Raw genomic sequence first — 25,390 nt, forward strand, 5'->3', positions numbered from 1 at the left:
ATTTTTTAAAAGTTCAAAACACAACCAACTGTGACTAAATTCATAAAAACAAAACAAAAAGTCCAAAGTACAAGAAAATGAAAAACAGCACAGAGTAATATGCAGAACAACATAAATCATACTTCACAAATATAGTTGTAATAACACACCTTATCCGTGTCTGATTAATTAATAAATACTTATTCAGATAGCAAATAGCTTACTCTTTTACTTTGAGAGCCCAAATTTAATTATTTATCTCAGTCCAAATCAGTATGAAAAGGCAACCAGATCTACATTGAAAAAATCTTAACCATCTCCTATTTTCATTGTACTATATATAATGCAATGAATGAATGTGAAGAAGGAGTAAAACGGGTGCTTTCCTTACTTGCTAACAAAGCATTCAAGCAAGATTATTCCTTTTTTAAATAAAGTTAGAGTCAGCAGAACCGTGAAATGGTTATGGAGCTTTCTTGCATAGACAAATACAGACCTGAGTTTAAATTCCAGCTCTGTACACTGTCTGAATTATCTTTGACAAGTTACTTCACCTCTCTGACCCACAGTTTTCATGTCTATTAGAGTAATAATATCTATATTGCACAGTTGCTTTAATAATATATTGTATTTAATATTTATAATATATCATAATATATTATACAATTTATTAATATATTGTGTTTAACATTGTATTTATAAAAATAATAATGTATTTGAAGTGCCTGGCATTTAATATTTACTCAGTAAGTGGCAGTTATTATTTTTAAGTCAGGAAATAAAATTTGGAGGGATAAGAACCCAAAATCCTTAGAGGAAAAGCAAAAACTCAACAAAAATATTATATGACCTCACTTTCCCAGAGGCTATTTACACAAGTCACAGATTTTATCCTAGGACTCTATCAGGATTCTACAGAAGGGAATTTTTACCTTTATAATCTTCTTTCCCCCAAATTATAAATTACTTATTGCAAATTACTGACCTCAAAATACATGTTGAGAAATACCCTTTATATTATTGAAGTGCATAATTTAATTTTGCCAACACAAATTGTTATCATATTCTTTAGTTTAAAATAAACGGTCATTTGGACTGGACTCAGCTAACCTTAATTCCTCTTATTTTTTCTATACTACTTTTATAGTTCTAAAAGTATATGTGTTTATGCATAAAAGTGAAGGTGGGGAGAGAGAGAATGCACAAGAATAATAAAATCATCTGTGCAACAGAGATGGTGCCCTGTTCAATCCTGTCCTTAGTGATTGATTCTGTGTTTCATGTACAGAAAGTGCTCATTAAATGTTTGCTTAATTAAGTTAATGAGGGAAAACAAAATGCTAAGAAATACCTGTATAGCATAAAGGAACCAACTCAAAAGTAGATTGTAGGCAGACAGGTAAAACTTATCTGTGGACATCAGTATCTCTTTAGTTAGATTGGCTCAGTGTGGAATGACTGCCATCTTTATTTAGAACCATTAATTCTTAACCGGGGCTGGTAGCTAATCCAGGAGAGCTGACCGACCTTCGGTCAGAGAGTCATAGAATGTACGAGCCAGAAGGGATGATGGAGAGTTGTTGATCCCACAGGGCCTGCCTCATTTCTCAAGTTAAGAAACTGAATGTCTTGCCAAACACTAGGTAGCAAAGTTAGTTGGTCCTAAAACTTGAGTTTCCTGCTCTGTTACAATTCATTTTGTATTGTGTCATGCTGCCTTTGTGTCCCCAAACTTCCTGTCCACCTGACAGTTACTATATATCCACTAGCTCCTTTGCTTATGCTCAGAAAAGTGCAATGGAGCGTCCATCAATGCTTCTGATTAGAATCATCTCATCTATTATGGCAATTTCCATAGAACCTAAAAGACCGCAATAAAAAGATTCTTCATTTGATTCTTAAAATCAATGTTTTTAATCAAGAAATAAACTATTAAATTATTATTAACCATTAACAACTCATCCAAATTAGCTTCTTTTCGTGAGGTAGCTGGAACTAAAAGGAATGGAGAACAAAGACCTGTTACAATTTGGGAGAAACTGTGAAGGAAGAACTCTGTCTTCAGGGTGTTATCCAGGGGAAGGCAAGGCCAGGCAGACTATGGCAGGGGAGTCCAGAGGACCCAGAAGCTCACCCAAGGATTTGAATCTTAGAGAAATGAAGAGAGATAAGAATATGTGAAAAAATAACAAAAAGTGGAGGTAAAAAGGGGAAGATACAAGTAGATTTAATAATTTGGTCTTTCGGTTCATTAATTAGTACTATCATTGTAACTTCTTCACTCAGTGGGAAAGCCTTGCATTCAGGTCATTCATGTCCTGTTAACAGCTATATTTGTACTGTCTAAATAGTAACTCAAATTTCTTGAATCATGTATTGATAACATCCATGAGAGAAGAAATAAAGCATTTGGTAGGTAAACATCTTCCCTATCCACTTAAAGAAGGAAGTGCTGATAGCTGTTGTGGTGAATGAAACTGGCATACCAGGAATTTTTATAAATGGTTTTCCCATGCCTCGATGAATATGTGGCTGAGACTTTAGTTGTATACCAGCTGTGCATGCAAAATCTCATAATTATTCTTACTGTATTAAGCATTTTATAGCAATTTTAGCTCTAAAATGCTATGCAATAGTTTTTATGCAAGTGTACCAGACATGTAAGCTGTTCCAATGAAAACATTTTCTTTCTTTTAGACACATGGTTTTAGGTTTCCAAACTTAGCTCTTTGCATTGATGGAAGAATCTTTAGGACAAACATCAGTTTTTCATGGTGGGAGAGGGACAATGGATTTTCTTGCACATACTTCAAGCAGCCTCATCAGTAAAGGGGAATTTTACTAATTACCTATATGGTACTGATAGTAGCAAGTACTGCTGCTGAGCACCGGTTCCTCCCCAGCCTGTTCTATTGAGAAAGGCAGCGAAGAGAAAGCTAGGGTTATCTCTGCATCTCTCTGGGGTGTAATGACAAACAGGCAGAAGGACTTGGACCTAACCTCTGTGCAGAAGGCTGACACCTTTAACACTGCTGCACATGCTGCTACACCCTGCAGTAGCAAGTCTTGGGCCTGAGCCCAAAGCTGGTGTGGAGTTTGAACCCTTGGCATTCTGGCCTAGAGCCAAGTGCTATCAATGGAACCCCACTGACACCTTTAGTTATTCCTAGATTAGGATAGTAATTTACTTGTCTCTTTGATTTCAAGTGTCTGGTTTTGTTTCCAGATGCCTCCCAGCTCATCTGTATTCCAGGGGTTTCAAAAGACTTTAACCTCATTGGTTGTTTCCTTTGTCAGTTCTATTTGGTGAACACAGGAGGGATAGAGACTAGAGAGAGGGAGGCAAGGGAGGAGGTTTTGTATGTGTGATGTAGGGGGCATATGGAGAGGGCTTGGTGAGACTGAAGGAATAAATGAAAGGCATGTTCACTTTTAGAATATCAGCTATTATACCAGGACAAATCAGAGTGCAGTATAAGAGGTGATGTGTAGGACAATGTAGCAAAAAGTATCATTACATAGATTCATGTGTAAAAGCCCTCCAACCAGCAGTAATCTCCAGCTCCCCCAAATGATTGCAATGTATGGAGATGAAGAGACCATAGAAATTTTATCCCAATGCCAATAAGGTAACAGAATTTGGATTTTAACATTCACTAGTAGGAAATGGCATTTATGCATGGTGTCATTTCTTATTTACAAGGGCCTGTCTAGCACTGTTTATTGATTTTACTGCATTTTTTCCCGAGGACTGTAGATAGATAATTGCTAGAAATGCCCATCATTAGCACAGCAATGAGTGCAACCATCACACTCAGAAAAAGATACACATAGGACCCTGCGAGCAAGCATCAAATAGAGAAAAGAGTCACACAATAACATGTGCAGCTATAACTCCAGGCAAACACACACATAACACCCTGTGTGGCCATTGCACTGAGAAAATACACACAGCCCCCTGTGCAGCCATCACACATCAGGAAAATACACACATGACACCCCTATGCAACCATCACACCAGGCAAAAGAACAGACATAAAATGCTAAGTCAATAGGAATGAACCGCTCATAAAAGCCTACTGGAATAGATCACATCACAGCCAGGTACATCTGTTCTCAGCACTAACCATTATCGTTAGCTTAAAATGCTTAAAATCACTGTGCATCCTTAGGTCTAGGGACAGATTATTCCAAGAAGATTCTGCTAAATAGATTTGGCAATGCAGTGAAGGGGACCTCTACTACATTAAAGTGATGCATTTTGCATCTCAAAGGCTGTCAACTGTATTTAGAGGAACGGTGTGATTGAAGAACAATGTGCTGGGATGGGATAGCAATTTTTCTGGCCCTTCTAAATCTGGAGGTGATTTTTACCCCAACATGAGTTAAGTGTGCAATGAATGGGCAGCTCTCAGATTGGGAGGTGGCTAATAAAAGCAGAATTGGAAATAGCTTTCAACTTGTGCTGCAAAGGAAGCCACTACATCCTGCTTTAAACTGGAACTCTCGGGTGGTATGTCATATCTAAAGGTCTTAGCGAGGTCAGACTTCAAGCCATCAACTTGATATAAATAAGTAGCAACTACAGTCCTTGCTTCATAGGGTTGACTGCCCAACTGGGGGGAATAAAGGAACCACCCACCTCTTCTTTAACCAGCGCCTTCCCTTTATCCTCTTGCCTTGGTCTGTGATGTTATCCTAGCTGCGTGACACAGGGGTTACCGCACTGCGAGGGAAACTCGGCATGTCCTTCTGAAGAGTGGCCCAAAAGAACTGGTTAGAAAGAGTTTCGAGCTTCGGTGTTTCAATTACAGTGGCATTTTGTGTTTCTACTGAGTGAGAGAAGTTTCAAGTTAGCTTGTTAAGAATGATTTACACCATAATTCTAGGAAAAACAAATGTGAGTGACTGAAATTTGAAAGGAAAGAGTATAGGGGGGAAGTGCCAGACTAAACGAATCCTAAGTAAATAGGGTGTTTCTTGAAGGGGGGTGGGCGGGAATGGTTTCCTTTTTAGAAAAACGAAAGAGAAATTGTATGTATTCTTGGTAATTACTTCTCTTACCTGGGTAAGGTGAAGCAAAAAAAAGAAAAGAAAAGACAAAGAACAGAATTGCTCCATTTGCTCCCTGTAAAAGCAAATTTTCAGGAGAGGGCAGGTGTTTCCCTTAAATTTGCATGACAACATCTTACTGGGAATGAGCAATACTGGAAATTAGAACGAAGAATTTCACTTTTTTTTCTCCCTCTAAATGTGGCAGAAAAGGTTTTGTTGGAGCGAGATAAGCATTTTCCATGAAACAGTGCAGTAGTGACATTAGGTAATACATGGTGACTGGGACACACCGCATGGTATACTAGAGAAATTGCATGATACCTACATGATAACTAGAGTAACTTTAGTTATCACTACCATATTATCTCCTGATAACTATATAATTAGTTTGTGTCATCAAAGCACCCTAAACGTATGCCTGTTCCAGCTACTCTGGTAGAAAAAATAAATAAATAAACTTTTTTGCAAGGGGGAAAAAAAGCTAATGAAGAAAGTTGCCAAGAACAGATATTTTGTAATCTGTGCTAAATCTCTGCTGGAAAACATGAACAGTAACGAAGCTGAGAAGACAGTAAAAGAAATTCGGGGCAAGGTGCCAGACGCCCAGACGGAAGGAGAATGTGGACCAAAAGATTGCGACAATCGGGTAATTATGGTTTATGAATTTCAGCTTTAATCTGTAGTTCAGTGAGTCCTGATTAAATATCTGTTAAACACAATTAAAGTTTGTTTTTGTATTTCACCGTCTTGATCAGAATAATTAGAGACTGCGTGTTTCATGTCAAAAGTAGCAAGAGGAATTTTAGTGAATGAACATCGTTTTTAAAAGCCATTTGTAGCACCAGCTGTTGGCATTATTTTATATTTTAGTGTTATCAGCATAAAGATGGTCCTCTGGATGCTGAATAGTTTCCAGCAGGACAAGGATGTTATGCTGTTATGATGGGCATGTGCTGATGAGGCTTAAATGTTTAAGGACTAGTGTTCGTTGGAAATGATGGACAAGGGAGATGTACATCAGGCAAGCAGATATTTTAGGGAAGCCACGGAAGACACTTGAGTTCAGTTTATCCATGCAAGGAGCTACCTAAGGGAATTTCTTATGGTATAGTCACTGGTGTTAACACCTGCAATGCTGGTGTTATGTGCTTGTTGAGATGTCAATATAGTGCCTGAAGGAAGGTGCAAGAAAGGTGTAATGAGAAGTGCTAGAATTCTGTTCTGGGTTGGTTCTCAGCTAAAGATGTGTGCCTATTATTCCTAGAGTTAGGAGAAGGAAGTGCAGAAAGCATTTACTGTGCTAATAATTCTTTGGCTAAGGATAGCAGTATGAATTTTCAAAAAGGACAAATTTAAATATAAATGGGATTAACTAAAACTCGGTAAAGGAGCAAAATCTGGTTCTGCAAACCAAAAGAGAAACTGGAGAGTTGTATATCACAATGTCCTCAAAAATTATGAGGTTATGTGTAAAAATGTCTATGCAGCTTGCAATGGTATAAGATTTAAAGAAATAAGATACCGTCTTGCTTGCTGCTTGAAATTTGGGTACCTAGAATATTTTGATCCCTGTGACAGACAGATTAATACCCCCCTCCCCACCCCACCAAAGATGCTCAGATTCTAATCCTCAGAACCTGTGAATATGTTGCCTTAGACGGCAAAGAGACTTTGCAGATGTGACTAAATTAAGGATTTTTGAGATGGGAAGATTATACCGGATTATCTGAATAGGCCTAATATGATTATAAGGGCCCTTTAAGGGAAAGAGGGAGGCAAGAGGATCACAGAGAAAGAGATGTGGTGATGGAAGCAGAGGTCAGAGAGAGAGAGATTTAAAGATGCTGCATTGCTGGTTTTGAAGAGGGAGGAATGGACCATGAGCCAATGAATACAGGTGACTTCTAATAACTGGAAAACTCAAGGAAAGGGATTTTCTCTTAAAGAGTCCAGAAAAAATCAGCTCTGTTGATACTTTGATTTTAGGACTTCTGACCTCCAGATCTGTAATAAGTTAGTGCTAATTTGTTACAGCAACAACAGGAAACTAATACTGTCCCTACAAACCTGCTTCATGAACTTGATTTCTATTGAAAAGTTATCTAGTGAAAAGTACATCCAGGTATGGGAAAAATAATAAGCCTTTATGAATTTAATCTTCTAAAGTTTGTTTTCTAGGCTGTCTTTGTGGCATAATTTGGAGATATATCTGCTATGATATGAATTTTAAAAGTCCATGTACTACAAATTAAAATCATGGACAAATTCAACCCTATCTCCCCAGCACTAGTTATCAGCATACATTCCAAACTAGAAATGTTTTCAGAAAGGAAGAATTGTAGAATGAGAATAATTTCTCTAACAATAATAGTGGTTAACATTTGACTACCTACCTTAGATTTAACCACTTGACTGTGGCAACAGTTGACCACTTTTAAGCTACAGAAATGGCGGTTTAATATAACTGATTAATATAACCAGTGTTTTCTCATTTAAACATTCTAAGAACGTCATGAGGATTCTGAAACTAAGGTTAAAATTTTTACCCAAGATTAATACATTTTAGAGTTATGCAAACTTCAGGCTAATAATGTACTTTGTTTCCATCATGTTCAGTTAAAAATGAGATTCAGTTCCCATTGTTAGTACAGTAAGTGCTTTCTGCGCTTCCTTCTCCTAGCTCTAGGAATAATAGGCACACATCTTTAGCTGAGAACCAACCCAGAACAGAATTCTAGCACTTCTCATTACATTGGCCAAAGGTGCCTTTGCAGATCTGAGGATTCATGTGTCTCACATCCTGTTCAAAAAAGTAACAGTATAAAAGTCATGGGAAAGTTGTAGAGGAAAGTGAATGTAACCCGAATAGACAAAGACAGTGATAGCAATTGGCTACCTAGCATCTTTGTATTGAAAAGAGGATATAGAAGCATACTTCTTTGTATTGCACTTTACTTTATTGCACTTCCCAGACATTACATTACTTGCAAATTGAAAGTTTGTGGCAACCCTGCATTGAGCAAGTCTATTGGCATCATTTTTCCAACAGCATGTGTTCACATCATATCTCTGTGTCACATTTTGGTGGTTCTTGGCAATATTTTAAACCTTTTGATCATTATTATATTTGTTTAAGTGATCTGTGATCAGTGATCTTTGATGTCTCTATTCTCATTGTTTTGAAATGCCACAAACCACACCCTTATGACAAATTTAATCTATAAAATGTTTTATATGTTCTGACTGCCTTACCAACTAGCTATTCCCTTATCTGTCTTTCTCTCCTGGGACCTCCGTGTTCCCTGAGACACAATATTGAAATAAGGCTAATTAGCAACTCTACAATGACCTCTAAGTGTTCAAGTGAGAGGAACAGTCACATTGTCTCTCACCTTAAATCAAAAGCTAGAGATGGTTAAGCTTAGTAAGGAGGGCCCAGATAGGCTGAAACCTAAGCCCCTTGCACTAAACAGTAATAAAGTTGTAAATGCAAATAAAATGTTATTGAAGGAAATTAAAAGTGCTACTCTAGTGAAAACACCAATGAGAAGAAGGCAAAACAGTCTTATTGTTGATATGGACAAAGTTTGAGTGGTGCAGATAAAAGATCAAACCAGCCACAACATTCCCTTAAGACAAAGCCTAATCCAGAGCAAGACATTAACTCTTTTCAGTTCTATGAAGACTGAGAGAGGTGAGGAAGCTTTAGAAGAAAAGTTTGAAGCCACTGGAGATTAATTCATGAAGTTTAATGAAAGAAGCCATCTCTATAACATAAAAGTGCAAAGTGAAATATCAAGTGCTGATAGAGAAGCAAGTTATCTGGATGGTCCAGCTAAGATAATTGATAAGGGCGGCTGACATAAACAACAGATTCTCCATGTACATGAAACAGCCTTCAGTGGAAGGAAATGCCATTTAGGGCTTTTATAGCTATTGAGGAGAAGTCAATGCCTGGTTTCCAAGCATCAAAGGATAGGCTGACTCTCTTGTTAGGAGCTGATGCAGATGGTAACTTTAACTGGAAGCCAACATCTATTTACCATTTAGAAAATCCTAGGACTCTTGGGAGTTATGTTAAATCTACTCTGCTTGAGCTCTATAAATGGAATAACAAAGCCCGGACAACAGCATATCCATTTATAGCGTGTGTTCACATCATGTCTCTGTGTCACATTTTGGTGGTTCTTGGCAATATTTTAAACTCTTTAATCATTTAATCATTTGTGGGATACAAATCTTGGTTTTACCCCTCATTACCAAGTTGAATAACCCCATCATCTTACTTTCCTGATCTCTAAGAAATAGATAATAATAATACCTAATTCATGGACATACTTGCTGGGAGGATTAATGAAGTAATGAATGTAAAGCACTTAGAGCAGGACCTGGTCCATAATAAGCAACAGTGTTAGCTGCTGTTGCTGTCATCGTCATCATCATCATCATCATCGTCATCTACTAAAAAGTGACAGGCTCAAGAGAAACCTTACAGGGAAAACGTACCTTATTTATTGTTAAGTTGTTAGTCTAGAAAAACTTTAGAAACAATTTATTCTTACTTACTATAGCAATACAGTATTTCCAATGGCAAAATGTACTCTTTAATCTGCTTTGATAGTATGTGGAAAGATATATACTGTTTCTTTATCACTACATTAGCAGATTATTGCATTCATTGTTTTTTCATTAAAAAAAAGAAAAACAAATTTAAGAACAGACCGCAATAGCACTAGATCAATGCTGATAAATATAAAATTTGACCTACATTTAGAATTATATATTTTTTCATGTTGACTTTCTGGTACCTAAGAATTAGTTTTTTCTTATTATTATCTAGTTTCACAGCTACAATAACATCCCTGAAATTAAACTAAAAATGCTACAAACACAATCTAAGAGCACAGTGGCTTTCCTTTAATCAAAAACATGATTAGAATGATACCTTCTCATCTTCATTGTACCAGACATCCTTTCCCCATGAGCTCCAAGAAGGGATAGTCAACCTGGGAGGCCCACCATGCCCCAGACTTGGTGCTAGAAAGGAGAATATGTCTACTCAGCAAGGGATAGGAGTTTCATAGGTGTTCCTTCTCTACAGAAAATGTTGAAGCCAGTAGCCTTTCCAATCTACCTACGGAGGATTAAGAATAATTTGTTTTGGAATGGTATTGCTTAAAGAGATTCCCAGCCTCTTATAGTTTATGGCTTCCATTGATAAGATGATAAAAGCTATGGACCCTCTTCCCAAAAAAGGATGCAATAACTTTTCAAAGGATTCATAAACCCCCTTAAGCCTGTTGGTGGACCTTAGATTATCCCTAGTTCACAATTGTGTTCTAAGAAAATCACTGTAGGACTGATTGGGCTGACAAGATTTTAGACTAGAATTGTGCAATATATATTTACCGTGTGATCTTGGACCAGTCATTAATGTAAATTGAAGTCCTGGCTTTTAATTAATAAACTGAGTATTTTTAATCCTAATATTCAGGGAAAGTACATATTTATTTTTAGAGCATTTTGAGGTACAATTAAGTGACTACTATAATAAAGAGCACTGATATTGGCTTTGTTTACTACTTATTTATTTACTGTTTGGTCATTAATTTATTCATTCATTCAGCAAGTATTTGTTGAGCACCTACTGTTCCAGATACTGGAGATACAGTAGTGATCAGAGCTCACGAGGTCCTAGAACATTCTACTTAGGGGAGATAGTTAATAAATATGTAAACTTGCTAACATACAATGAAGAGTGAAGTGAAGAAAATAAGAGTAAAACCTCATACAGATAGCATTTAAGGAGATGGCATTTGGTTGAGACCTGAATGATGTTAGAAACCAGACATCATTGAAGGGAAATCATTCAATGAAATGAAGGGAAATCATTTCAGGCAAATTGGAATAGCAATTTCAAAGGCCCTAAGGCTCAAGTGAGCTAGGCATGTGAATTATAATAGGTCAGTGAATGAGGAAAAGTATCTTGGAGATGTGTTCAGAGAAGGAATCTGGAACCAGACTACATAGACTGCAGAATGAGAAGCTTGAATTTTATTCTAGTCACAGTAAGCAGCCATTGATGATTTATGTAGTAGAATCTCATCTCACATTGAAAGAAATCACTGTAGTTTCTGTGTAGAGAATGGGTTGTAGAGGAGCAAAAAGAAAGTAATCCCAATTAATGCTTAAGAAATGTCGAAAGTTGAAGACAAAAAGTAATCTCACGGCAGTGTAATACATTGCCTCATGAAGAATTTGCAATGTCTTTTGTTGAGCAGCCAAGAGAATAGAAACTGATTCATGAGGTTTAGCATGTCCTATGTCTTTAGCCATTTATAGTATTATTTAGGGGTCTAAATTGTTCTTTCTGAAAAGAAAGGGAAAAGGAATTGTGAGTACAATCTAGTGTTGTTCACAATGAGGTACTGTTATTTTCAGAGAAGGAGGATTGTTGAAGTAACTGATAAAGCCCTTAGCAACCAGGAATCTCAATAGGTAAGGGAATTATTGGGACTATGGGCCAGTTTTATTAAGATTCATCACAACTGTGATTCCTCTGTTTCCTGAAAACTGCCTAAGATCACAGGTTACCTATAACCTTCTTCTGTCCCTTTAAATTAGATTTAAATGTTTGCTTCTTTACCACTATCCATCCGTCAAGGTAGTTCCCAGAAATTACCATACTGAATGGTGGAAATAGGTAATGTAATTTGAATGAACATCAGAAAAGGAAGAAATTCTCTTTGGTTTATAGGTGTTTCCCAATAGAACTAAAAGATTAAGTCTGAGGGAATATATTATTTTATTAGGGTTATAGTGAGTCACCAATATTGCTTGAAAGAAGTTTAGTTCTATTATTCCTTGTTAACCAATTGAAATACTTTAGTAAATGGTAAATTGTAATAAATACAACTAGGAATGCCATGTGTAAAAATAATGGTTTATTTTTAGCTTATGGCCCACCTATTTTCACTAATAAACTAAAAAATTATATTAATCATTTCTCAATGACATTTATATATAATGCAAATTTGGTGTAGTATGCAATTATAGATGAAAATATATCTAGACAGTCATTCAGAAGGCCAAGAGTAGGAGCCTCTTCCAAAAGGGCATTTCTGTAAGACTATAGGTTATAGCTCCAGGGTAAATATGAAGAGACAAGAAACTGCATTAGAGTTCAGGATAACTCACTTAAAGTGATGTTGAATTTCATAATCAGAGTTCCTAGAATGACCTTGCAAATTATATTTCCAGGGAAACATGAACATAATAATATAGTATCATGAAATAGCCTTATTTTGTAGACCAAAAACAATTAAGTACTATATATTAAAAACATACTGCAAATACTAAATGTACTGAGCTTATTCAAATAAAGGCTTAACAACTGGTTGTTGTTGGTTGTGTTTTTTAAATGAGAGTTGAAAAAGTCTGTAATAGAATTTCTGACCTTTCTGTTACCTCAGGTCCTTATGCTGTTTTAAACACTTCCCCTCCCTTTCATTCCCAAACTGTCTTTTCTCTGGTGAAAAGAATATAAATTATCCTATCTAAATTTCAAGAATGACTATTCCTGCATGAGAGCGTATCAAAGCTGAGAAGAGAATACAGAACGCCTAACAACCAGTACCATTCACACCAGCTCATCTGCTACTTACTAATAAACCTGGTTGTTAATCTTCCCTAATTTGTCTACATCTTTCAGGTAATAAAAGTGTCCAAACCATAACGCATTCTTCCGGAGAAGTTAATCAGGTAACTTAATACCTTTAGCTCAAAGACACAATGTCCCTTTGTATGCAGTCTTGAATTGGATTGACATTTCTAGCTGACACTTTACATCAAAGGACATTTTGCTCAGTTCACTGTCTGATTGTGTTTATTGTCTTTTGGAACATTCCTAATTCTCTCTCTTGTTTTTTTGAGATGAAATCTTGCTCTGTCACCAGGCTAGAGTGCAGAGGCACAATCTCGGCTCACTGCAACCTCTGTCTCCCGGGTTCAAGTGATTCCCCTGCCCCAGCCTCCTGAATAGCTGGGACTACAGGCATCGCCCAGCAAATTTTTTGTATTTTAGTAGAGACTGGGTTTCACCATGTTGGCCAGACTGGTCTCAAACTTTGAACCTTGTGATCCGCCTGCCTCAGCCTCCCCAAGTTCTGGGATTACAGCTGTGAGCCACCACGCCCGGCTGAACATTACTAATTCTCAAAAAGATTTCTTCATCCTCAGCAGAATACTGAGATCTTCCAATTTCATTATCTCATTAATTTTATTAATTATTAAGATGCATCTAATTGTAAGCTTCTCTTGTCAGGAAAGTGCCTAAGTCCCATCTTTGGAGAAACTAATAATCAGAATATTGTGAATACCAAATGTATAGTTAATTTGGGCATAAAAACTCTCAACTGTGAGGGGAACAGAGAACTCTCAAGTAGAAAAGATGCTCATAACTATAATGATTCCACAGGGCCATTCATTACTTAGTGTATTATCTTAATATGGAATGAATCACTGAGTAAAATATTTCATTTTCTTCATTTATTTAGTTGAGCCATTCAGTTCATACAGATTGGAAAACAATTACCATAGAAAGATCAACTGGTATTTTGTGACTTCATATGGATGCCACATCCTGAAGGGTATCTTCAGGATGTCCAAGCACTGAGGAACAGATGTGTCTTAGATGAAACTTTGATAGCGATAGGGCATATACTGAGATGTAAACAGTCTGTAGAGTGCAAGTGATCCTGTCTTCTAAGGCAATTTGATAGAAATTGTAGATAAGATTGGCAAGGTATGGAGGACTTCAAGGAAATGATCAATGAGGAAGTAGACCCACTGGAGAGACTTGAAAATCATGAGTTCATACCACATAACTGTTCATCTTTTGTTCCACTTTGAGAAGCAATATATGAACAGATCCAGAACCAGATCTTCTTCTGGATGAAGGGAAGCTTACAAGAAGGAAGCAAATAGTTAACTTTTCACTGGCATGCTTATTCTGTTTAGTTTTTAATTGCTAATGGTGGTTCGTGGGATGTTATTATCTTCCATTGATAGAGAAGATTTAAAAAAAGAAAAAACGAGGGGAAGGCAACAATATCTATGTTATCTCCCAATGAATTTTTTAATGACTCTGATCCAACTTCCAGGTTCAAGCTGCTTAAGTCCATTTCAATGGTGGGTCCTAACCTAGTACTCACATGTTTGGGACAATTAAAGTCAGCAGCCTCTGTTGCTTCCTAACCTAGGCTTTACTGTGTAAGGAGTAAACAGCCACTTGTAATTTAGCGAGTAAGTGCAGGTCTTTGATGATGCACATACCAGCTCCACTGAAAACCAATCAATTTCTGTGCTTGGCAGTGGCATTCATAAGGTCCCTATGGAGCATTATCCCATGCTTGAGGGTCATTACTCTTCCACAGAAGCACTGACAGTTGTGATAAATGGTGGTACCTTAGAAGAGGAGTGTCTGGATGTTTAAACAGATTACATTTTCCATTAGAACACATCTTAGAATGTCTACTCATGTGGACAGTGAGGATGGAATCAGGACAATTGATATGTGAACTAGTGAGATTCAGGTGTATCAACCATCGTTTCTGTGGGAGAAACATTGTGCATCCTGTCACAATATTACATGTGCTTCAAAGCAATGGGTGATAACCATATATAGCTGCTGAGATGCTGGGATGTTGACAGGTGTGAGATTCTGTCCATCACTATTATCTACAACAAGACTCATTACTTGCCACCCAGTAAACATCCCATTTACACCATCTGCAATGAATTAAAAAGTGACGAAAAGAATCAAGATCAGTTTGAGTTGCAGCGTGATTGTCAAGTTCATTTTCATCTCTGAAAGCCCATTACTTCTCTGAGAGACTTCAGGGAAAAATATGTGCTGAAGAAATTGAGGAATAGCCTTGCAGTGGCAGATCTGATAATTGTCAGGTTTTTAGCCAGAAATTTACAAATACAATTAGCTTCTTCAAGTATAAGAAAAGTCCAGGCCTTTGTCAGTTCCCTTTGTCTGCACTTCTAGTTTTCTGGCGTGCCAGAACTGGGAATCAGTGTTTGATACTCCTAAATTGATGCTGACTACAGTGAGAAATATTTCATAAAAATGTATATTTCAACATAAACTATGAGGCAAACCTGCCACTATATCCAGAGAGGAAGTAATGATTAGTTTCTAATTTACACGTGCAGTGATTTCTTTGGCAAGTGTGAATTCCATGTCCTATGGTAAGGTAAGGTTCTTTGTAGCTGTTCCTAATTGAAGCAATTTGTGGGATATTAAAAAGATACAGAGGACTGTTGACACTTGAAGCCATTTAATTTATATATAAGCAAACTAGCTGCCTATCCAGATTACACATTTGGGTCATCTAGTGGTAAAAACTGCAGAGCCAAAGATCAAATAGAAGTCTTGTGTACAAGCCACATGAGAAATAGCAGAAGGGTTTGACATTTATTCATATGCATCACCTTTTATGAGAATAATTTATTGTTTTTTTGTCTTCCTTTTTCTTCATCAGATATTCCATCAATGAAGAAATAACTTTTGTTCTTACCTTAGAGATGGGAGTTCTCAGTGTTGCCCAAGGTATTGCTCTGAGCAAAGAGACCAATTCTGAAATGAGGATGTTGAAGATAAGCCTTTCCAAAAATAGCCCTTGCTATGCAGTTGAATTTCACTCCCAGAAATCCATCTCTCCCTCCCACAAATTGCCCTTGTGGTAGTAACATGGGAAGATTATATATTACCTCATCTCCTTACAAAGAAAAGGACATGTGCTATGGGAAAGCTTTGTTTCTTTTAATCATTTCAGGCATCCCTTGCCTTCAATATTTCACTGAAGAGGTCCTTGGTTGCCTTTAGAAAGACACTCTAGTGAGAGAGAAAGAAACAAAGTAATGAAAATGATGACCTCATCTGGAAAGGTTTTCTAACCAAAAAGGATAAAGGAGGGATAAGCTGTGACCGCATCCATGAATATGTTAGGCTGACAAGGATAGATAGGTATTTGAAGTTATGACTGCTTCTTCAATTCTTTGCTTGGTAACTGGTCTACATGATATTACAATTTGGCAGGAGACATCATCTCTTTATCACAAGCTCATCTGTACATTTTTAAGGGGAAAGATGCAAACCTTTTTATAGGAGATTTTTAGTGTTACTGACTTTAAATATGCTAGAATAAGGAAGATAAACATCACATTATGGGAACAGGGAAGCTATTTTGCAGAACCTAGCATGGGAGTGAATGAGTTTTATTGTTCCTTCTTCTTCTCATCTACTCAATCTTGAACTTGAACACTATATTAATTCTACTGGGACAAAGTTAATTGCTGATGGGTTCACAGAATTATAGAAGTGTAGACTTCTCTAGAAATAAAATCTGATTATGTTTGAGTCATTTCAGCTCTGAATGGCACATTTTCAAACTGCAATAGAAGTAATGTACCAGATAAGTTATACTGTAAATTTATAATGTTCATTTTAACTAATGTATAAACTGGACCAGCCTAACAATAAGATTGAGTTAGGAAAGCTATGGGTCATCTCTACAGCATCAGAAAAGGAAAGCCCAGTGTACTTGTAGGAAATGCATGTATAACCAAACAGAAAATCCCAATTTTTCAGATTTTTTACTGGTTTTCCAAGGACCAAAGAAATGCTTGGAGGAGGATTGTATGAAGAGGCTAAGTGTTTGGAGAGTGGAAGTGAAATTACACTTTTACTTATTATATTTTTCCTATAAAATTACTTAATATACATTGCAAGAAATTGGTATAAACAGAGCTACTATACTCATGAAGTATTGACTAATACCTTAGGTACCACATCATACATTTATACAGAGTATAAAATTGTGGAGTTCTTAAGGTCCTTGTATGTCACTAGTATCCAATTGCTGTGGAAGTCTTCCTGCGCAGTCTTGGATTGGATTGCTTCTCAAATCTAAAAGCCCAGTTAAACAAAAGTTATTGCTCCCAGTTACTTTCTTGGCAAAACTTCATGTAACTGTCTCAGAAAATAAATATGGATTTGAAGAGAAAAGGGTAAATTTGTTAAGCTATATTGAGGATACTTCTTGGAGTGACCAAGCATCACTAGTTTAGTTTGGACTTATTTTTTGAGTGTTTATATAAAATAAAATGATGGAAAAAATAATTCTGAAGGCAAAAATGTCACACATTCTTCACATGTATCACAAATTCGAAGCTTCTACCTTTGTCATGAATGAGCAAATAGAGAGAGACCTGGCCTTTGTGTCTAGCTTCCTCTTAAAAGCCTCTTAATCCAACATAAGAGAGTTTTATGTATTTTTTTAACAACAGCAAACATGAATCAAATTGCCTGGTATAGCAGCCAGTGGCCACATCTGTAGCAAAGACTTTTTTGTGGGAGCTCCCAAAGCTCATAACCATGGAGTGAACCATAATTATATTGTTTAGAAATCCATGTCAGAGAAAAAGCTTTTTTGACTTTAACCATTTCCCATTAATTTTGGGTGGTTTGGAAATAGGCCAAAGAAATATTTTACCAAGTTTCTGTAACTTTTGTATTATTTTAATGGTTCTAAAGCAGAACCGATTAGTGAATGACTAAGGAAAGTAAACAAATAAACAGGAAGAATCAAATAAAAAGCTTAGGAAGGTGTCACTGTCCTTGATTTTGTGATCTTTTGGGGCTAGATTTCCTACTCTTTGATATCTTCTCTCTTCATGACTTAGAGAACTTCAGCTGGAGATAAAATAATAAGGAAATACAGTTAAGCTATATGATACTGAATAAATACCTGGATATCTAGAATTTCCATGGTTTGGTTTTGTTTAGAGACAGGGTCTTGCTCCATCACCCAGGCTGGAGTGCAGCGATATAGTCATGGCTCACTGCAGCCTCCACCTTCTAGGCTTAAATGATCCTCCCACCTCACCGCCAGAGTAGCTGGGACTACAGACATGACCAACCATGCCCAAATAAATTTTTTAAAAAATATTTTATAGAGAAGTCTTGCTACGCTGCCCAGGCTAGTCTCACACTCCTGGCCTCAAGTGATCCTCCCACATTGGCTTCCCAGAGTGCTGGGATTATAGATGTGAGCCACCACTATATTTTTAGCTGAAGATGAGTTTCCATTTATTTATAGAAATATAAGTGTTCTTAATAAAATTTCTGTGAGCTTTATTTCTTTGAAGACCATACTGAGAAGTTTACAGAAACATCTGGAGCACAACTGAGGCACGTCTACTCACTATTTCACATCTACTCACATCCCTTCTGGCTTCAAAAGTAATGTTTCTTATAGGCATGGAAAATACTTCATATTGAGCATCACATGATAAGTGGCAACTTTGCCTAGACTAATTTATAAGAACAGAAGCTGGAATATTATGTATGGTTTCCAAAAGAAAAGCATTTTTTTCCTGAATAGCCCACTTCCTATATATCATTCTTTTCTTCACTTTGTTGCTTATGTATATCTCTATCTTCATTTCCATATGTCAAATATTATCTATCCTCAAAGGCTCATCCCAAATGCCTCTACCTTTATGAGGCCCTTCTTGCTTACTTCTCTTTACCTCTCCCATGCAACGAAAGTCATTGACTTCTCCTATATACCACCCACAACAAACTTTTGTGCACTTCTTTTATAAATCTTATTATTTAATTTTCATAATTGTCCATAAATTTGTCTAATCCCTCTGCTAGGTGTCAACACTTTAAGTGAAAGAACTTTAATACTGTGTCTTAGGACACATTATGCACACAGTAAATACTGTTACACAAATTGAATGTCTTTTATTGTCAATAAGATTTTTTTTCTAGAATTTTCCATACTAACAGAATGATAGACTGATACATAAATGTATTACTATATTCAAAATAAGAAAGACAGTCAAAATAATTTTTAATCCTTGTGAGTCTACAAATTCCCCTTGTTTCAGATGCTCAGTATCCTCTTTAAAAATTTTTATTTTGGCCAGTTGTGGTGGCTCATGCCTATAATTCCAGCACTTTGGGAGGCTGAGCCCGGGCCGATCCCTTGAGGCCCGTAGTTCGAGACCAGCCTGGCCAACATGGCAAAACCCTGTCTCTACTAAAAATACAAAAATTAAATGAGCATGGTGACACATACCTGTAACCACAGCTACTTGGGAGGCTGAGGCACAAGAATTGCTTGAACCAGGGAGGCTAAGATTGCAGTGAGCAGAGATTACGCCACTGCACTCCAGTGTGGGTGACAGACTGAGACCCTGTCTCAAAAAAACAAACAAACAAGCTATATCTTGGCATCTGTAAAATAACCAATAAGTTATGAGTTTTTAAAAATAGAGCAAATCCACACACTGAAATAAAATAAAGAGATCAAGAAAGGAACCAGAAAATGAGAAACTATAACTTTCTTTGAAAAGAGTAAATGAGAATCTTTAAAACAACCCCTCAAAAAGCATTATTTAGAAAGCTAAAACAATGCACTTATTAACTTACCATCTTCAAGGCTTCCTCCTTAAGTGAAGAAGAAATATCACTAAAGAATTAAAGTTTTGTCTGGCGTCAGGCTTACTCAAAGCTGTTGACAGATCAACTTGCAATTTGGACTTCAGCCTATCCACAGTGAATGGGGATCAGCTTGGCTAGTGTATATACTCTATGCACATCATCATATATAATCTAAGCACATCATCAACCAATCTATGGAAAAAGTGATGTAAATACAACTGGCCACTTACCCAAAATGTACTGAGGAAATATTTTAATTACATAAGAAAAATGAGATGGAATTTGATAAGGGAAGGAAAAATAATTAAAGAAATTATAGTTCTATAGAACTAGAAAAAATATTTTATGGAAGGAAAAGTGAGTAAGCAGAAAAGCAAAATATTAAAAATGAGTTAGTTGGGGCCAGTTGCTTAGACAAGAAAAATGTCAGGTACAAGGTATACTTCTTAACTGACAGAGTCACCAAAAGTCTATTAATAGCATGAGTTTTAAAAGAAAAAGGGTCAACTTGTAACCCATTGTGAAATGGACTCTGCCCATAGCTTTCTAGAAAATAATATCCTTAGTGTGATGATTAGAGAAGTGAAAAAAGAGAAAGGCTCAAAGAAGGACAGTAGTAAATTGTTTATGTCCTAAACTGGGCATCATTAGCACTTGTATAGTTCGGTGAAAATTGCAGTGTTAAAGCCAAATTTCTGTTTACAAAAAGAAAATAATGCTATCGTAGAGAATGAATTGTACTGCATAGATTCAAGATATGAGGTGTTGCTGTGGTACCAGTAATATTACTATGCTGAAAAAACAATTAGCAGTAAAGATATACATTGAACATTTAACAGGATTTTGCTATTACTTTGATAATATCTTAGTATAGAACATAGAAACACAAGGCGGATAGAAGAAGTGTTAGATGTAATTGTCCCACTCTACTAAGTCATATAGTACAAAATTAACACTGACTCTAACTTAAAGAAAGTATTTTATCATAAATGATACACAAGGTAGCCTGCTTAAGAAAAGAACTCATTTAAACTTATAAAGACAAGTGAATGAGACTATCTGAAATGAGCACGTAAAATACTCTTTGATTAGCTATTTAGTGAAATATTATAAAAGGATTTTCTTTTCTGGAATAAGAGGAGCATCTGCCATTATATAGAATAGCTATAGAATTGTCATCTTTCATATTTTCTCAGTAGCCAAAGGTCAGAAATAAATATAGTAATACCTTAGTATAGTAAGAGGCTTTCATATGTTTGTTTATTTCTTTTGGTGCCTTTTTTCTTTAACCACTGTGAAGAAGTTATTTTCTTATTCATGACTAGTTTTCTTCAATGTGAGTTTTCAGTTCTTAATAATTATTAAGAAATGAGCTGCCTACATCTATTGTCTATGCAACCTTTGCTTTATATTAAAGTTTAATAAATAGTCCAGTCATAGGCTGAGCACAGAGGCTTACACCTGTAATCCCAGCACTTTAGGAGGCCAAGGCAGGAGGATCACTTGAGGTCTGGAGTTTGAGACCAGCCTGGCCAACATGGCAAAGCCCTGTCTCTACTAAAAATACAAACATTAGCTGGGCATGGTGGTGCACACCTGTAATCACAGTTACTTGGGAGGCTGAGGCATGAGCCTGGGTGACACAGTGAAACTGTCTCACAGAAAAAAAAGAAAGAAAAGAAAAACAAAAGAAATAGTATGTCGTGTTTTTAAAACCTGACATCCTTTTGATGCACCTGTAGATGAACTTAATTCTGAGACTAACTGATCTCTTAGGTCTCTTCAGATCCTTAGAGAAGTTACATGAGAGAAATGAGACAGTGTAAAAGGTCTGTACTGAAGGTCAATTCCCTGCAGGTTTCATCACACCTAAACTGAGGATGAACAGAGCCCACTGCAGTTGAATGTCTACATGGTGCTTTGTTGAAATAAGTGTGAGTTTTCCTTTCTCCTCTCACCCACAAACAAGAAAGAATCCACGGTATAACTATTTACAGTTCTGATACCATGGCCATAAGGCTAATCTGAGCGAGGCAGAGAAATGCACATGCACATGTGTCCCTTACAGAGAACCAAACCACATGGCCTACTCTCAGGACTGATCTGAGTGGAAGTTTAAGCCAAAATCTGTCTTATTCAATGGCTTCATCCAAATGCATAGCCACTATTTAAGAAAAAGAAGATATTCAAGTACACTAAGAAAAATTAGTTCATTTTAAATTCTGTCAAGGTGGCATATCTAGCACTAATGAAGGCACTGTTATGTTTGTGGCCTAAGAATTACAAATAATAGAAAATTAATACAAAAATGAAAGTACACTCTTTAAATAATGTTGCATTAAAGTTTAAACTAGTTTCTGTTCAGTAATATAACTTATATTTCCTTATTGTAAACCTTGCACATAGTCTTACTGTAAACTTTACACCTAGTAGGCACTTGATAAATACTTGAAATAAAGATTTTAATTGAAAGAAAATTGTAAGTTCTTACATAACATTAGGGCAAAGGAGACATTACTCCTAAATCTGTGTGCCTATAGTAACACACATGCACTCACATGCATATACCCCTACTCATTTGGATGCTCTACCACTGACCAGCACATTTTCTGCTCTAGCCATCAGTTTTCTTTTTCAATTGCTGTCTATGGGACCCTTTCCTGAGGTCCCAGCACCAGGACCATTTTTACATCTTTTCTTCTTTTGCCCTTCATTACCATTCAGTCAGTCACTAAACTCTGGCAGTTCTCACCCAATAATATCTTTTGATTCAGCCTGTTTCTTTTCTTTATTTTCAAGGGCTTACAGTGAACCAAGTGGCCCCTTATCTCCTTTCTGAACCACTGGAATAGGCCACCCTTCCTTCAGGCTATCTTCACAAAACAGTCTCAAAAAAGCATCTAGGATAACTGCTTCCACACATAATTTTCCATGTCTCATTTCTTGGCCTTGGATTTTATACTGCTTCTTTTCTACCTCGAGACTAGAATCTGAATTCCTCATCTGGCTCTAAAGCCACTCTACTACCTGTTATACTTCTTGGCCTCCTCTTCTTTCCCAACTCCAAGGTTCCCGTCAACTTCTGTTTCCCTGGAATGGAATGAACAGGAGCTTTGGCTTAGCATTCATAATCTTTATGAACTGATTCCTCATACAGCACCATCCCCCTGTAGTTTACTTCCCACTCTTCACTGCCCTGCTTTCTCCACTTTAGCCAAGTTGGTGGGCTTGCCGGTTCCCATTTCCATGCCTTTGTTTATGCTTTCTCCACTGTATTGTGTTCTTCTCTCTCACCTTGGAAAATGTATATCCATTACTTTCTTCCAAATTCTTTTTTTAACCTTATTTGTTAAAGACCTATATGCTTAAGTCTTTGTACACTGTGTATATACACTTTTGTATTGATCTCTAAGTGCTGCAGAGTTTTACCTGTATAGGCTTTGTTTTTTCCTCATTCCCAGCAAGAATTATAAACATCTTCAGGGCATGGAGAGCTTCTCCTCAATTATGATACAGAATTCTCCACATACAACTTCTTCAGTAAATGCTGACTTCATACCATAGGTGACCACTAGATATCAACAAGGCATTTGAATTCTCCTGTCTGGATTTTTTTTAAAAGATAAAAAAAAGTTGCATATTGCAAAAGGAAGGACTTACTGCATATTCATAAACCACTGGTCCAGACCAGGAGCTTGAGAATGCTTGAGGAACAGGTAAAGCACTCAGGGCTCCTCCTGGGTATTTATTTGACTGGAAGTTCTCAGATGTGTTTTACCATGTAAAGAAAGTCAAGGGACCTATGTTTCCTTCCTGGTCAAGCAATAGTTTTCAGAGATAGTGGGTCAGGTCCACCATTCAGTAGAGGATGTTTGCCAAATGTTTTTATAATATTCAAATGGGTTTATCCTTAAGTGAGCATATTGGATAAGCATGCCCACCCAGACTGCTTTCTGAAGATGTAAGTGGGCAACAAAGCACAAGTGTGATTCAATCCGCTGCCAGAGTCTGACTGGCTCCAAAAAATGCTACACCCACCACTTTCCACTGTGCAAGATATACCAATTTACTCTAGTTGTGCCAGCCCAATGTTTGAGATTTATCAATGAATAGGTAAGGAAGAGACCATCAAAATTTTTCCTATACTTTTGGATATCAGAAATTCTTTATTAAAAAGAGTTTTTAAACTCACTGTCTCAAATTTCTGTAGGAACAGCTATTATGTAAAGAAATGTCCTTCTGACTCTATTTTAGCTCACCTAATAAAATCTGATGGTAGCACATGGATTGCTTCAGGGAAAATAGTTTCAGGGTTAAAAAAAGACTTGGAATTAAACTTTATATCTTGCTCCAAAAGAAGGACTCTGTCTCTGAGAGTATATGGAAAAGCTGTTTTTGGCCATGAATTAAAGAACTGTTTTATGAAGATGGTTCAGATCTAAGACTTGAAGAGGCCATTACTTTAACTAGAAGCTTGTAATATGTACTCATAAGTATCTGTGAAGACCCGCTCCTCCAGGCTGATGAAGAGAAACAGACTACTGAGAAGTCCTTGGTGTCCCAACTATGGGTTACCCTGCCCTGTTGATGATCTCTACCTTATTGCAAGGTGGATATTGTTATCCCTAATTTACAAATGAGAAAATTGTTGCTTAAAGTGATCAAGTGGCTCACACAATGGTGTGCCACTAGTACGTAGCTTTGGTAAACACTGATGTCTCTGGTACCAAAGCCCATGTTCTTGATCCTGGCACCCTGCTGCCTTTCAAGTAAATGACACAGTACATGTGAAAGCATTTTGCAAACTACAAAGTGGTATACAAATGGTAGATTATATGAGAGACAGAAAGTCCTGGGAAGGGCAATTTCCAGATCACCCTGAAGAAGGAGTAAAGAAAGAATGAATACTCTAGAAGGATTAGCAGCTCTTTTAGTCAGATACAGAACTCCATAAATTATTCATCTGTGATAGTTAGAAGCATCCAGAAATAGCAGAGTTCATATTTCTTTTTGCCTAAACTACCTGAAAGCGTACATATCCAAAGCAGGTTTTCCCTCCTTCATATACAGAGACGATGCTCATGGATAATGCCCCCTGAGAGAAAGAAGAGATGTGAGCAGAATTCTTATATTTTAATATATACGTCTACTTCATGAGCCATTTAATGTTAGTTTTCTGACAGTTTTTTATAATAATCACATGAAATTGGTACTAAATTCTTCTAGATTTATTGTTTGAGTAAAATTAGTTCCTAGAGATACTACCTTCCATGTTTTGGTATTAAGTAAATACAGACCAAATGAATGACTCATAGGATTTTTGACATATCTGACACATACCCCTACACATTTGAAAACCTAGTTTTTGAGCTGAGTGTTGTGGTGCACACCTGTAGTTCCAGCATTTCAGGAGGCCGAGGCAGGTGGATTGCTTGAGCTCAAGAGTTTGAGACCACCCTGGGCAATGTGGCAAAACCCCATCTCTACAAAAAAATACAAAAACTAGACAGGAGTGGTGGCATGTGCCTGCAGTTGCAGCTACTCAGGAATCTGAGGTAGGAGGATCACTTGGACCAAGGAAGCAGAGGCTGCAGTGATCCAAGATGGTGTCATTGAGACCCTTTCAGAAATAAAGGCAAGAGAGAGAGAGAAGAAAGAAAGAAAATCTAGTTTTTAAGATACAGGTAATTTTACTGATGTTAGGTAATGTGCCTTTCTATATTAAATATATTTGTTCTTCAAATCATTGTATTTTTTATTGATTTGTTTTCATAATTTCCTGGTTGGCAATTCTTGGCATTTTAGAAAGAAGCTTAAAATTTGCAGGCAAAT

At 36.8% G+C, this 25,390-nt stretch overlaps 2 protein-coding genes across 83 annotated transcripts in view; one reads left to right on the top strand and one right to left on the bottom strand.

Moving 5' to 3' along the window:
* Window positions 1-25,390, top strand: part of ZBTB20 (zinc finger and BTB domain containing 20) — an 829,160-nt gene that overhangs the window by 572,957 nt on the left and 230,813 nt on the right. The window lies entirely within an intron of this gene.
* Window positions 1-25,390, bottom strand: part of LOC128929807 (protein fantom-like) — a 109,723-nt gene that overhangs the window by 21,268 nt on the left and 63,065 nt on the right. For 2 of the 37 annotated variants that reach the window (XR_008476946.2, XR_008476961.2), the window contains 7 exons: window positions 24,949-25,041; window positions 24,582-24,653; window positions 22,988-23,162; window positions 22,586-22,648; window positions 19,194-19,311; window positions 16,883-17,797; window positions 1,220-15,937 (listed from right to left, as the gene is read on the bottom strand). Coding sequence is in view for 6 of the 37 variants with exons in the window: in XM_078352136.1 (XP_078208262.1) it covers window positions 16,932-17,011; window positions 19,194-19,351; window positions 22,586-22,648; window positions 24,582-24,622 (342 nt within the window). In the remaining 31 variants the exon portion in view is untranslated. Of the gene's footprint in view, window positions 1-1,219; window positions 19,352-22,585; window positions 22,649-22,987; window positions 23,163-24,581; window positions 24,654-24,948; window positions 25,042-25,390 lie in introns of those variants that run through there. The other 35 variants (XR_008476949.2, XR_008476963.2, XR_013527658.1 and 32 more) reach the window with 33 other exon arrangements.

This window comes from Callithrix jacchus, chromosome 15 (assembly GCF_049354715.1).
Source record: "Callithrix jacchus isolate 240 chromosome 15, calJac240_pri, whole genome shotgun sequence".
NCBI classification, from domain to species: domain Eukaryota; kingdom Metazoa; phylum Chordata; class Mammalia; order Primates; family Cebidae; genus Callithrix; species Callithrix jacchus.